The sequence below is a fragment of the Carassius gibelio genome, chromosome A18 (assembly GCF_023724105.1).
Source record: "Carassius gibelio isolate Cgi1373 ecotype wild population from Czech Republic chromosome A18, carGib1.2-hapl.c, whole genome shotgun sequence".
Classification (NCBI taxonomy): domain Eukaryota; kingdom Metazoa; phylum Chordata; class Actinopteri; order Cypriniformes; family Cyprinidae; genus Carassius; species Carassius gibelio.
In genome coordinates, this window is record NC_068388.1 from 23,226,520 (window position 1) to 23,241,731 (window position 15,212).

The following is a 15,212-nucleotide window of genomic DNA, read 5'->3' on the forward strand; positions in this document are numbered from 1 at the left end:
AGACAAAATAGACCCCTTAGCCCAGTCAGTGTGAGGATTGTGGAGTTCTAGCCAAGGATGGCCCAGCACTACAGGAGTAAAAGGAGACTGAAAAATAAAAAAGGAGATTGTCTCTTTGTGGTTACCAGAAATAGTCAATGGAATAGTCTGTTTCTGTACCCTAGGTAGGGAACTGCCATCAAGGGCAAATAGAGGGGTTGAGTCTTTAAGATGTGTGAGAGGAATACCTTGTTGGAGCGCCCACTCCTCATCCACAAAGTTCCCCTCGGCCCCAGAATCAATCAAGGCCGCACAGAAAGCTGACGACCCCGCCCACTGGAGATGCGCTGGAAGTGTCGTACAGGAACTAGAAGGGATGGTTTTAGTAATGGTGCTCGCCTGTAACCCTCCTCTTACTGGCGAGCGCTAGCTTTTACCGGACATGCTGACACAAAGTGAGTAGCGCTGGCACAGTACATGCAGAGGTTTGAAATCCTCCTGTCACGCTCATTGTGTGAGATACGAAGACCTCCCAGCTTCATGGGTTCTGGATCAGAGTGGGCGGAGCTGACAAGAGGCGGAGAGAAGAGCGTGTCCTGCAGACGGTGAGTTCGGCGCCGTTGGTCGAAACGCCTCTCCACACAAATGGCCAGGTCGATAAGATCGTCGAGCCGGGGGGGGATCTCACGGACGAGGACCTCGTCCCGAACCTCAGGAGAAAGCCGTTCCAAGAAACGAGAGACCAATGCGGGTTGGTTCCATCCGCTGGTGGTGGCGAGGGTCCGGAACTGAGAGGCGGAAGGCTGGAGGCGCAGACTGTGAACCTGGAAGGAAAGCTCGGACATTTGGGCGGCCAGTGTCTCGACGGCGTGTCGGGCTGTGGAGATGTCCTACTCATGCTTTCCTAGAAGGACACCCTGGTGTTCAACGGCGGTCTGGAACGGGCTGCCACTCGCTGAGTCCATATCTTGGTCAGATTGTTCTGTGATGTGGTAATGGAGAGAGAGAGGACTCAAATGCAAGTGCAATGACAACTGTCCTTTAATGAAACAAAGTCTGGCCACAGGTATTCCAACAAAGGCGTAGGAGAAATAGATAAACAGAAGATGACCCGTAGACTGGGAAGTACAAATAAACTTAGACGACCTCTGTGGCAGGGGTAACCAGCAGACTGGTGAGGCGGAGGCTTTTCGGGACTCACGAAGGAGCCGATGATAGGTGCTCGCAGAGCGGGGAGGCCGAAGTGTTATTCAGCAGGTAAGGTTCTGTGGGTGCAAATGGTGAGCACAGAGTAATTCCAGCAGTGGTGGTGAATTACTAACCAAACCCCGACAAGACAGGACAGGACAAACTAATGTGCAGATGCCAATGAATGATACTCATAGGTGACAACAATCTGACAAAGAGACAGTAAAAAGAGAGGGTAGAAGTAGCCAAGATAATGAGACAGGATGAGAAACAGGTGGAGGGAAATTATCCTAATGGGAAGTGGAGACAGTAGTAAAGAAACGGAGAGTGAAGGGAAAAAGGAGAAGAGTTACCAGCAGAGGGAGACAGAGAAAGAAACAAGATCATGACAGGATCATGACAATTAGTCTCTGCACTGGCTACCTATTGAGTTCTGTATTAGTTACAAATTATCATTACTTACCTATAAGGCCCTAAATGGTTTAGCTCCTGCATACCTAACTAGCCTTCTACAACGTTACTATCCATCACGCTTCCTAAGGTCACAAAAATGCTTTTTCGCATTTGGATCCCAAAGTCTGGAATAGCCTTCCTGATAATGTTCGGGGTTCAGACTCTGTTTAAATCTAGATTAAAAACACTTATCTTTCGCCAAGCATTCGAATAATGCATCTCATAATTTGTGACTGTAGTTTCATCTGATCAAATGCGCATTCTTATTCTTTATCTTTGGTTAAACTAATTAATTTTACTTTGTTGGAACAGCAGCTACGCTAATGATGTCTCTATTTGTTTCTCTGTTCCGCTACAGGATTTACATCCCGTGGTAACTATGATTTACACAAGCTCCAGTCTGGATCCAGAACACCTGAGAAGAGATGATGCTGACCCTCAGAGGACCCCAGATGATGCTTATCCCTGAAACAACATACAGAAATAACAAGTGTGATTGCATAATATAATAATTGCTGTTAATAATGTTCATCATGTGGTTGACTATGTCTTGTATTAATTTTTCTGAAAAATCCTGTCATATGCACATAAATTGACAGTCGCAACTTATAAGCTACTACTAAATATTGTAGAAACTTAAAGTTGCTTTGTAATCTTTTTTATCGTAAAAAGCACTATAAAAATAAACTTGAATTGAATTGTAAGAGAAATGTTTCAATGAAGTGCAAAATTTCCCTCTTCCTTCCCCTCTCCATTTGCACGTACTATCCCAGGGGAACAGTTAATGCCCAAACGATGTGTTGTGTGAGATCTACCAGTTATGTCTCCTTTTCTTTATCCACTGTGTGCGATTTAAGTGAATCATATTTCTGCTCTGAGAGAAGTGGTAGCTGTTTCTTATCTCTTTGGTTATACGGTGGCCCCACAAGTATTCAGGCACTTAATATTATATATAATAAAGGGGGGAAAACAATGTGCATTTACTTTTTTTTCATTACATTTTTAAATTGTAACTTTTATATAAAGCTATTTTAGGATGACGATGCACCATAAAGTGTTACTAACTGAAAAATGTGGTAACACTTTGAAATATAATTAATGATTTAATTAAATTAGCCTATAGGTTTATATGAATAGTGAAGATTATGTAGCCTTCTGAAATGCACATATAACTTTTGAATAATAACCCATAAATAATATTAAAGTAATAAATTATAACATCCAGGAAGAGGTGGGCTTGAGGCATCTTACTCAAAGATCTCATTTCATATTTTCACTTCAAAAAAAAAAAAATTCTCTTCGAATCTAAAAACATTGTGTCCAGAAATTTCAAAACACAATATAAGATAAATTAACATCGAAACTGATTGACTAAATCTCACAAATGTTTATATTCAGATCAAATGACCAAATATTAAATATGCTAAAATTTTATTTTATGCCATTTATGATCAAAACTTATTTTTGCAAAACGCTTTGCTTGTGCTATTTATTTAAAACAAATCCCACTTGGTTTGATGTTTTATGTAATGACCTAAAGTTTCCAGTTCCCTTTTTTGGGGGGGGCTCTCTGTACATATTTCATAACTTTCTGTGTGATAACCTGTTTATTTTTCATAACTCAAGTATTACAGTTGAGTAATAGTTGGGTGATTTTCTGCTGAGCTTAAAATGATTTGCCAAAGCTGATGAAAGTCGATATCATAATTTCAGCGCAAAATAAACAGAATAAATCTTTTCCTCAGAATGCGTTTTCAAATTTGGCATACTTCCGAGTCCGACACTATAAACCATGAATCCTGCAAGCTAGCAGGAGGTATTTCCCATTGTAGAGATATTATCGCGTTTCCAGCAGCAGACCCCAGTTATCCGTCATTATTCATCCAGAGCAAAACGCATGTTTAAAATCCTCCGGGGTTCTGACGAGTTCAACGTCGTTTGGACTAACAACAGCAGATAAAGACAGGAATGTGACTTTTATATCAGCTCTCTGCCAGGACCGGTGTGGACAGACGCTGCTTAACTGCGTTCAGTGCAGCGGGCCGTTTATGGCAAGTGGTTTTAACATTTAATCATTAAACCGTACTAGTAGTGAACAACGGGGTTAAAGGCATACCTTTTGTACCTTATATTCAATGTTTATTATTGAATTGGATATTACCGTATACCTTTGTACATATTTTTTTTATACTTTTGTATATTATTTTATTCTTTTTTCTTTTATAGACCACACACACCCACACATTTACCTATTTGTACACCAATGCGTGTACCCAAACTACAATATTAAAGTTTGCTGGAATAATTTCTCCGTGCCCTTCTCTCTGACCGGAGCCCTGTCAAAGGAAACTACCAGACCAGTATTATCCCATTCAGAGTGTCCCACTCTATAACAATCTTTATGTTTTGTATTGAACATTTATGGAGCAAAAGTTTTTGTATGAAGTAATTCGTACAAATGGTTTGTTTTGTTTAAATATCTTATACATGTATGAGGTATCAACAAGGGACTTTAACCCCACACACGGATAAAAGGTATACAGTATTGATACAAATAATTTAGCTAAAATAATGGTTTGAATAATGTCTATCTTAATACTTGTTCAAAACAATCACTTTAACAAAGTTGTACTATTTTCATCTTATTTTGTCAATAAATATATTTAATAAATATATACATTTAATATTCATTAAAATATATTGGAACAAAAAAAATACTTTAAAAACACAGAAATAAAGTTATTTTAAAAAGTAAAGATTGTGAAAGTATTGGAGGAGATCCCATAATGCAATACAGATTTACAATGGTAACAACAAATAACATTTTATTATTTTATATCATTAATATGATAAAATATGATGTTTTCATTATAAACATGGTGATTATCTCTAAGATGGACAACGAACATAATATATATTTACCATCTGAAACTAATCATGTCAACAATTGGAAAAGTCAGCCAGCTATTTATTATCATGTAAATAATTGTGCCTTTCGCCCTAAAAACCATACTTTGACATATTCTTCCGTTATTGAAAACTGTTGCTTTGATTACCTATTATCAAAATATTAAATTATCAAAATATATTCAATAATTTTAACAATTCTCAGTTGCTACTTAAATCTACAACATTTTAAAAAACATCAAATATTAGATCAAATTAGCACAGAATCAACTTTTTGCTGCTGCCTGCGATCTTGTCAAGTACCTGCCACATTTGCATGTGCTTCCTGTTTTGGAAAGTGCTATGCCATGTTTTTGTGCCATCTTGTGATTTAGAGGAAAATAAAACCAAAGGCGCCTTTTAACCTGGGGTGACTTTAGCCCCATTGTACCCTATCTATTTTCATGCTACTACTAATTTTGTTAAGTGACGTGACATTCAGCCAAGTATGGTGACCCATACTCAGAATTTGTGCTCTGCATTTAACCCATCCGAAGTGCACACACACAGAGCAGTGAACACACACACACACACACTGTGAACACACACCCGGAGCAGCGGGAAGCCATTTATGCTGTGGCGCCCGGGGAGCAGTTGGGGGTTCGATGCCTTGCTCAAGGGCACCTAAGTCGTGGTATTGAAGGTGGAGAGAGAACTGTACATGCACTCCCCCCACCCACAATTCCTGCCAGCCCGGGACTCGAACTCACAACCTTTCGATTGGGAGTCCGACTCTCTAACCATTAGGCCACGACTTCCCTCAAAGCTACTAGTTCATTCCATTTCATTAGGAAATAGTACATATTTGTTGGCTACCACTGCTTATTCTTTATACTAGTACTTTTTAAAAGATGCTAGTACAATAGATAGTTAGGTAGTTCATTAATTCAATTCAATTCAATTTTATTTGTATAGCGCTTTTCACAATACAAATCGTTGCAAAACTAATTTACAGAAAAATAAGTTTCTACAATATTATTTGATACTAGTACCTATTAAATAGATACTAGTACTTATTTTTACTTATTGTTTTAGGTATAGTACTTATTTATGAGATACTACAGTTCCTATTAAATAGATGCTAGTACTCATTCATTCGATACTACCTATTAAATAGATGCTAATACTTATTTCAGTTGTGACTAACTCTAATTTTTGGTAATGACTTTTATGAGCATCTGTCATTCGGATAACTATTCAGTTTTGACTATGTTTTCCAATTGTGACTAGTCCATATTTTTACGTACTAATAGTTATAACTTAAGTACTAAATTTTTTAGATACTTGTACCTATTATTATATACTTAATCATTAAATACTAGCTATTATTCGATAGATACTTGTACAAATTTATAAGATGCTTATATCAAATGTTGCTGGTAAGATTTTTAATCGAACATTACAGTGGCTATTCTGACCAGTACATAACATAAGTTGGGTAAATAAGTAGTTAGTATAGTAAGTACTAGTAATGAATAACTATTGAGATCTACTAATATTTAATGAAAAGTAATAGTATTTAATAAATATGTAGTAGTATCTAATAAATACCTATTAGTAATATATTAAAAAAATAAACATACTAGTCATTATTGGAATAAATACTGAGTAGTTGAACTGAATAGATGATATATGAATGACAGCAGAACAGTTACTAGTCACTACTGAAATCAGTACTAGTGTCTAATAAATACAAACTAGAATCTAATAAGTACTAGTACCTAAACAATAGGCACTAGGAGCTAAGTACTACTACCTAATTAAATATAGTTATCTAAAAAAGAAAGAAAGAGAGAAAAAAATTAAAAAAGTAGTAGCATCAGAAGAGATACTAGTAGGTTTTGATGAAATGTAAAAATGGCTTGCCACAGTATGATGCTGCAACAGTTTCCAGACCCCTGCTGAAATAGTCCAGCGTATTAATGTTCAATTAGCACCAGTCTCCAGGAGGAACACAAATACATCACTGCTGTTAAACTGGGGACTTTTCCTTGCTGGAGATCATCTGGGTGAGGCAGAGGAGGAGTTGTCTTCCCCAGAAAGCATAGATATGAGGTGATCAGATTATGAAGTGATGAGGTTTGTCTGTGCTGTTTGCTATGTTCAAGATATTTATAAGAAGATTATTTATTTTTGTGGTCTCCATGGAGCATGAAGTCATCTTATCAGCTGCAGCATGGTAATGCATTGAGAGCCTTGTTGATGTTTCATAGATGACATGAAGATACATATGGTTCTGGTGAATGTTTTTATGGGTAAAGACGTGCTTCTGTACATTTAACAATGTTAATGTTAATGTTTTAACAAGGTTAATTACAAACATGCAGTCTATAAATATATCCTGCACTCCTCAAGGGTCAAAGCCAGGGTTTCAGTCTCCTGACAGTAAATTTGTCATTACTACAAGCCTGTATCACTTGTATAGAAACGATTGCCTCTGTCTACTACGGGATAGTACTAACGCAGCAAAAAAATAAAAAATAAAATAAAATACAGTTTACAATCTAAATTTTAGATGTCAGATCAAGTCTTAAGACTGAAAATTTTCATTTGGGGGGGGGGGTATTAACTAAAATCTAGTATCTAAGTGTTATTAAAGTAACATTGATTCAGACAAGAGTTAACTATAAAATAAAGGTCAAAAGTTGTTTTCATAAATTATGTTTTTAATAAATGAAAGGTTGGGACAAACTGTCACGTGTTTTCACAAGATTCTGAAAATGAAATTCAACTTTTGCTCAAAGCTTTCAACAAATGATCTGTGGTCACCAAGTTTTCTGTGACATCTAGTGGTTCATTAAAGTAACATCTAGCTGTGGTTGAAACTTTTTAAAGGAATATTCACCCAGAAAAGAAATAATAATAAAATTATCATTTACTTATCCTCAAGATGTTCCAAACCTGGATTTCTTTCTTCTGTGGAACATGAAAGGAGATATTTCGAAGAATATGTGTAACCATAGAGTTGATGATCAATGCTGACATCCATTGTATCTGTTTTCCTTCCTGTGGAAGCCAATGGTGTCCATCAACTGTTTGGTTAATCATATTCTTTTATTAATTTCATATTCTTTAATCATATTCTTTCATATTATTATTTTATGTTCAAAAGAAGAAATAAATTCATAAAGGATTTTAGGAACTTGAGGGTAAGTAATTATTATTTTGAGGTTAACTATACATTTTTTTTTTTTTTAGATATATAATTTAAGATAGTATATTCATTGTTGCAAAATTAAAAAAAAAAAATATTTCCAAGATCCTTGTCTCTTATGTTTTCAGAAAATATAATAATGTCTTTCTAAACATACTGGACTGGTCTGCTAAACATATTTACTAAAGTTAAAATTACAATCAGAATTGTCTTCAGCATTACAAAAATCACAAACATCATGAAAAGGGATGTAATGATTAATCGCAAGCCAGGTGAAAATGTATACAAATATGTGACGATTTAAATCGGTTGATATGTTACATTTGGGGGTGGGAGTTTATATGAATGTATCTCTGAGGGAAACTGACTGTCTTTAGAAAAGTTTAGATGATATTTTATTTTCATCTGGTCTCTGTGTAATGCATATTAAGCAGCATTCATGAAGAAACGCTGCTGTTCCATAAGCGCCACCTGCTGGCAGAGAGTGAAACTGTGTCTCATTCATAGCTTCTGCTGTCTTTGTTTCATGCAAATGTTTTATGTAGTATAGTTTGACAAAACTAAAGTCAGAGCATTCTGTTTTTGTTTTAAAATGTCAAATTATACAATCTAATTTAGATTTAAACTGCTTATGCTGCTTGTATTCAGCATCTTTGTTTGGATTGTGATTCAAATACAGTGGTTGACTCTAATTTTGAATGGAAAGAGCACAAGCAAAGCCTTTGTTCATTTGAAGTTGTTTTTTTTATTTATGTTTTACTTTATTTATTTGATTTGGGGTTTGTTTTAAAGTGTAAATTTAGTTTTGTTATTTGACATTTCTGATTCACAAAGAAATGTGCAGCTTTGTTTTCAAACTAGGAAACCTTTCATTTACGATTTGGCTTAAAAAAAACAAATAAATACAAATAAAATCCCGAGAAAATCGTATCGTGAAGTGAATCGAATCGTGTGTTGAGTGAATCGTTACATCTCATGAATGTCAGCACGTTTGGCACTGACAGAATAGATGTAAAATACTCAAGTAAACCTCATTTCCCTAATTTGTGACACAAAGCAACCATACAACCAGTTTCGCTTGGGAATAGATTAAGTATTCTACTATGGCGAAGCCAATTGACTCAATATTCTTGGTTAAGGCAAGGAATACAGCAAAAACAGCTGGGCATGCGCACATCGATATAGCGTAGTTTTTCTCACACTGTACAACAATAATGATTTTTGCATTATTGTAAGGGTAGGTTTGAGTTTGGGTAGGTGTAGACGTTAATAAAACACAATCTAATAGGTTGAAAATTCTATTTAATCTTAACTTCCGGTTTCTTCTGGCCACAACCAATATTATTTGACATGATATGAGAGCCATACAGTGACGTGACGTTTTATTCTTGTTATTTGTTTTTGTTTATGTTTATTTTAGTTAACATACATTTGAAAAGCTTTGGAATTCGCTCACAACGTCTGCGTTTCGTCAAACCAGGTAGGCGTACAGGACAAACGTCATGAAACGTGAACTATATTCACGAGCTCATCCTTTGCCATAGTAGGTTTCGTGAGCTCGACTCTTGTTCTCGTTCTTCTCTCACTCCTGGACAGGTATGACGATCGATTAGTCGGGTCTGAGCAGGTGTTTTCCAACTCAACAGTTTGTGTTTGTGCTGTAAACAGAAACTCTCATTTCCTGGAAACAATAAATGACATTTGGTCCAAGCCATGAATGTCTTCAGGTGCTCTCTGGAAATGAAATAAAGTTGGAACGCTTAATTTTGGAAGTATAAACTAATATTCAAAGGTAAGTCATTTGATATCTTCCTTCACATTCTTTCGATCTCGACCATCAAAGCTAGTCTTTTTCCTTGTATGGGTGTGTGTTTCAGTCTATCGTTCCTTGTTGAGTAGCTCGAATTGATGTCCTTTTCCCTCACAGTTGACCAGAAATGCTTATATTTGTCCTCCTGCTGTGTCACTTCACTTTATGTGGACACTGTGCGTGTATGAGAAAAACCCTACAAACACCAACAGATCTAGACAGTAAAGGTGAGCAATGCTTTTATATATATATATATATATATATATATATATATATATATATATATATATATATATATATATATATATATATAAATTGGAGATTGTGCTTTCATTGTTGTGTTTAAAAACAATATATATATAACATTTTGTTTTTAAACACAACAATGAAAGCACAATCTCCTATTAAAATCCTGTCATGATCTAAGATGTAAGTGTACGTTTATGAGACTTATTGTAAAGTAATGATGTCCATTAATTTAGTTTTTATGGTTATGTGCAGATTTATTTTATATTTTTTATCAAATTATGTTTTGTATTTCATCTCTATTCTCTGATTTTTTTTAATAATAATAATTATATATATATATATATATATATATATATATATATATATATATATATATATATATATATATATATATAATATTTATATACTTTGATTATTTGATTATGATTTTGACACATTTGACATTGATATTGGTGCCCTGTAGTGTTTGTTGTGGACCAGGAGGCCAACACATTTTTAGGACGGCACCTGTTGTTCAACCGCTTCGACTTTGAGATCTTCACCCCAGGTAATCTAGAACGTGAGTGCTACGAGGAGATATGCAATTACGAGGAGGCTCGGGAAGTCTTTGAGAATATCCCTGATACAGTTGAGTAATCCCATTATTATTCTTGAATAATGGATTTTATTAATTACACAGGCAGTGACAAGCACTCCTAGTTAAACGACATTGTCATGTGTACTTGCCCATGGGTTGGATTTGGGCAGACAACTCTCATTTTTAGGCAGTACAAATGAGGATGATTATTAAAAAGTGATACCAAAGTGTGTTTGGAACAGCACACTCCCTGCATTCATCTGATTATCAGTTCTTAATACACATATGCATTAACAAACATCCATTTGTTAATTTCATAATGGACTTTAATTCACATTTACTTTTTGATTTGACAGAATAACTTTTGGAAGATATATACATCGGGTGAGTTTTTGTCACACATACACCTGAATGATTTACCCTTAACAGAAACTGCAAAAAAAACAAAACACTGATATCTTTTCATCTTCTAAGTCAAATATGTATCTGCTAAAAAAAACCTGTTCATCCAGACTTCTATACTAATGTAATATTCCCAGTTCATCAAAGTTCCACTTTTTTTCATCATTGTGTTTGTCTGAATCTGAATTTTTGATTGTAAATTTCCATTTATGTTACATCTTTCCATGTATACTACCAGTAAAATGTTTGGAGTAATTAAGATGATTTGAATGTTTTAAAAAGAGATCTCTTACACTCACCATGTTTTGCATTTAAATAAAAAAATACAGTAATATTGTGAAATATTATTACAGTTTAAAATAACTATACATTTTGAAATGTAACTTATTCATATGATGCAAAGCTGAATTTTCAGCATCATTACTCCAGTCTTCCGTCTCATATGATCCTTCAGAAATCATTATCATATGCTAATTTGTTGCTCAAGACACATTTATTATTATTATCAATGCTGAAAACCGTTTATGCTGCTTTATATTTTCGTGTAAACAATGATACAGTACCATTTCAAAGTTAGAAGAAAGATTTAAAAAAAGAAAAGAATACTTTTATTAAGCAAAGCTGCATTAAATTGTTTTATAATTGATTATAATGTATACATGCTTATAATGTTTAAAAAAAAGTGTATATTTCACTTTCACTAAATGCTGTTCTTTCATACTTACTATTCATCAAAGAATCCTTAAAAAAAAGTTTCCTTAACATATTTAAGGGGAAAAACTGTTTTTAAATTATAATCAGAAACATTATTAATAATTGAGCCCCAATGATAATTACAATGATATTAGAATGATTTGAGAAGGATCAATACTGGAGTAATGGCACCCGAAATTTCAGTTTTGACATCACAGGAATAATTTACATTTTATGATGTAGCATATTCAAATTGAAAACGGTTGTTAAATGTAATAAAATTTCAAAAGCTTACAGTTTTTATTGTATTTTTGATCAAATAAATGCATAACTAACAGATATTAAAATAATACTTCTCAAATAAAAATTGTATTTTAGGTTTTTGGTAACTGTATTATTTGATCACTTATTTCCACCTGTATTCATAGATCAGGGTGAATCCCAGTCTAAAGTTGATGTAACAGCATTGCTGGTGGGCATCATCTCCGCTGGAGTCTTTATTGTTATAGTTGGCCTCCTTCTCTGGTACTTCTGCAAGGGGAGGAATAAAGACCATGGCTTCCGAGGGTAAGGCTTTGCGATATGATGTGTGAAGCACATTCTCTATGTTTGAAAGAATTATTCTAAGAGTTCGTCATTTGCTGTAGGATCCGGAGAGAGTGAATGCAATGTTTTGCTTTTTAATTTTAGCTCCATCAGACGCCGATCCACCCGAAGCAATGCCACTGTGATCATCCGGAGACTGGAGGAGGTCTCTCTGCATCCTATTCCTCACACGGGCTCCAATTCCAGCACAGATGCTCATGGTTTACCTTCTTATGAACAGGCCATTGCCATCAACGGACCACATGATGCCCCGCCTCCGCCGTATCCTGGGTACCAACACGCATTTTCATTTGACCCTGTTCACTTATGTAATCTCTCTGTCGTTTTTAACACACCTTTATTATGTCATTTAATTGCTTGTTACCACCCATTTAGAGTTTCTTCATAATAAATAAATGCAATGAGTTGTAATAACTGTTTCACCAAAAAATGTAATCTTTACCCACCTCTCAGGTCATCTGGGATGCAGATGAGTTTGTTTCTTTATCTGAGAAATAAAGTATTGCATTACTTGCTCACCAGATGAGAGTCCAAACAGCTGATAAAAACATCTCAATGATCCACAAGTAATCCACGCCACTCCGTCCACTGCTGGTCTTTCACATCAAAACATATTTGTTTAGAACTATTTTGGACTGTTTTCGCCAGTAAACGGTGCTTGATCTTTGCATATTTGTCTCTTGATTCAGAAAAGCAGACTTTTTTTTACTGGAGAAAGCAATATTACGGATAGAGGTTTTTGTATTTTAGCCAGAAGCAATGGTTTGCTGTTGAAAACATCTTAATGATGATTCGTTTTTTTTCACAAACACACAGCACTTCACTTTTTAATATGTTAACTGATGGACTGGAGTGGTGTGGATTATTGTGATGTTTTTATCAGCTGTTTGGACTCTCATTTTGACGGCACCCATTCACTGCAGAGCATACATTGATGACCAAGTGTTGAAATGCTACTTTTCTCCAAATCTGTTCCTGTGAAGAGATAAACTCATCTGCATCTTAGATGGCCTCAGGGTGAGTAAAAGATGAGCAAATTTACATTTCGGCTGAAACTATGCTTTCAAAAAATGTTGCTGCCTCCACAAGCATCATTCTATTCTTTAGTTTTTAGTTTCTTATAGTGTAATAGTGTCTCATATCTAACTCCACACATCTAATATCTGTCCACAGTTCCAGGCCTGGCAGCAGCCGACGATAACTATACCATTGTTTGCCAAACTGAATCAGGATGGACTAAACCATTTTATTTTATTTTTTTACTGAACTGAAAATGTGTTAAACCATTCGGATGTAACTCCCTGGAATATCCCACTAATATAATTATTGGTAAAATTTGGTAATGCATTGCAGCTTTAAGTCTTATTAGGCAATTAATTAAAACATATTTTTGTATAGTGTATGTAGATAGTTAGAAATAATCTAGCAAGATAAACTTTAAAACCTAATCACCATTTTTACTCTTTTTCAAATTATTTTTAATAGTGTTTAATTAAAACTATAACAACTGAAATCTAATTTTGATTGATGATAATAATATTTCATTTAATATGGTGGGCTTTTATGAAGGACAAATAATTGTATAATTTTTTTTTGTATGCTATAGTCCATTATAATGATCTAGAGTGTGACTTTGAATTTGTGTACTGACTGGATCAGTGTTTGGTGTACATTTCTGAGAAATAATTCTGTGAACAGCACTTCAAAAACAAGATTACCTCCTCTAATGTCAGAGCACGTATGTCACGCTGTGATTTTGCACTAAACCTTGTGCGTATAGATAAACTAGTAATGTTGCTTTAATCTTATTGATTATTATTGATCATCTTATTTAATAATTGTATTTAATTCTACTGGCATAAAAACCCAGCTTTAAAGGGCATTTTGCCAAGCGGTTGATACTGTACAGATGTACGAGAGGTTTCTGGAGGCTGAAGCACTTCTTTGATGCCTTTTGAATGATAGTGGCGAGGCTATGTTATCATAGGGCTATTAATAGACTTTATAATAAACTTTCTTCTTTGTTGACTATTTTTGTATGTAAGTGTTGTCTTGTTGCATTTTGGTGCATGATGATAAATGCTTGGCTTAGATATCACTAAAGCTAATACACCAAAATAATTTTCAGGTAAATGATAATACAATTTCAAGGTCTATTGAGAGTCAGATATTGTTTGCAAATGTTAAGCAGGTTAATGGTTGTTGATTACAAAAATGTTGGGTGACTTACATTTATATAAGGCCTATCAGAATCCCAAACAAATTTTATGTACACTACTGGAGAAAAGTTTGTAATAATTGAGATTTGGGAAAATTAAGATGTTTTTGAAAGAAGTTAATGCCTAATATTTGTGTTTGTGTGTGTGTGTGTGTGTGTGTGTGTGTGTGTGGAACAGCCTTTACTGTAAATTTTGATCAAGCATACTTACTGAATAAAAGTATTACTTTCTTTTCTTTTTTTCAACTTTCCCAAAACGTTTGAATAGTCACAGTTTCCACAAAGCACTAAAACTATTATTAACATTGATAATAATCAGAAATATTTACTGAGCATTCATTTCTGAAGGCTCATGTGACACTGAAGACTGGAGTAATGTTAAAAATACAGCTTTGTATCACAGAAATTAATTACAATTTACAATATATTCAAATAGAAAATAGCTTTACATTTTAATTTGTAATAATATTTCGTAATATTACTGTTTTTTAGCAAGTAAATGCATCCTTGAGAAATCGTACTTATTACAAACTTTTGGACTGTTAGTGTACATTCTCTTCAATGTATTACCCACACAATTTCTTACACAAAATAATATCAGTCTAAAAAAAAACTCTTAAACTCTTGTTAAAACTCTTGTGAGCGTGCTTCACAGCAGCAAGACACAATCATTTAGAGTCTTTACACATCAATGTATCGGCACGAGCCACAGGGTTTAATATGGATTTGTCTGTGCATTTACTCATAAATTCTGTTACCATTTGCCATGCATTGTACGACTGAGAGACTGCAATGACTGGAGCTAACAATCATAATTTGTGTTCTAATCTTGGATGGCCTAGGGGTAAGCAGATAAACATCTAATTTTCATTTTTTGGCTGAAATATCTCTTTAAGACGTCTTGTATGGATCAGTGTACATTTAGCTAATGTTAGAG

General features: G+C 34.6%; 1 protein-coding gene across 2 annotated transcripts; it reads left to right on the forward strand.

The window, feature by feature from the left end:
• The first annotated feature begins 9,121 nt into the window (after window positions 1-9,121).
• LOC127933860 (transmembrane gamma-carboxyglutamic acid protein 4) lies at window positions 9,122-14,088 on the forward strand. Of its 2 annotated transcripts, none has more exons than XM_052530888.1 (8): window positions 9,122-9,200; window positions 9,317-9,512; window positions 9,648-9,757; window positions 10,243-10,406; window positions 10,713-10,740; window positions 11,880-12,018; window positions 12,142-12,327; window positions 13,231-14,088. In XM_052530888.1, exons 3-8 carry the CDS (start codon window positions 9,658-9,660, stop codon window positions 13,256-13,258), a joined length of 645 nt encoding a protein of 214 aa, XP_052386848.1. In that variant the 5' UTR covers window positions 9,122-9,200; window positions 9,317-9,512; window positions 9,648-9,657; the 3' UTR covers window positions 13,259-14,088. The 2 variants fall into 2 exon arrangements, with proteins under 2 accessions (XP_052386848.1, XP_052386849.1); XM_052530889.1 differs by lacking the exon at window positions 9,122-9,200 and adding an exon at window positions 9,201-9,316 and having other exon boundaries at window positions 9,389-9,512.
• Window positions 14,089-15,212: the final 1,124 nt, after the last annotated feature.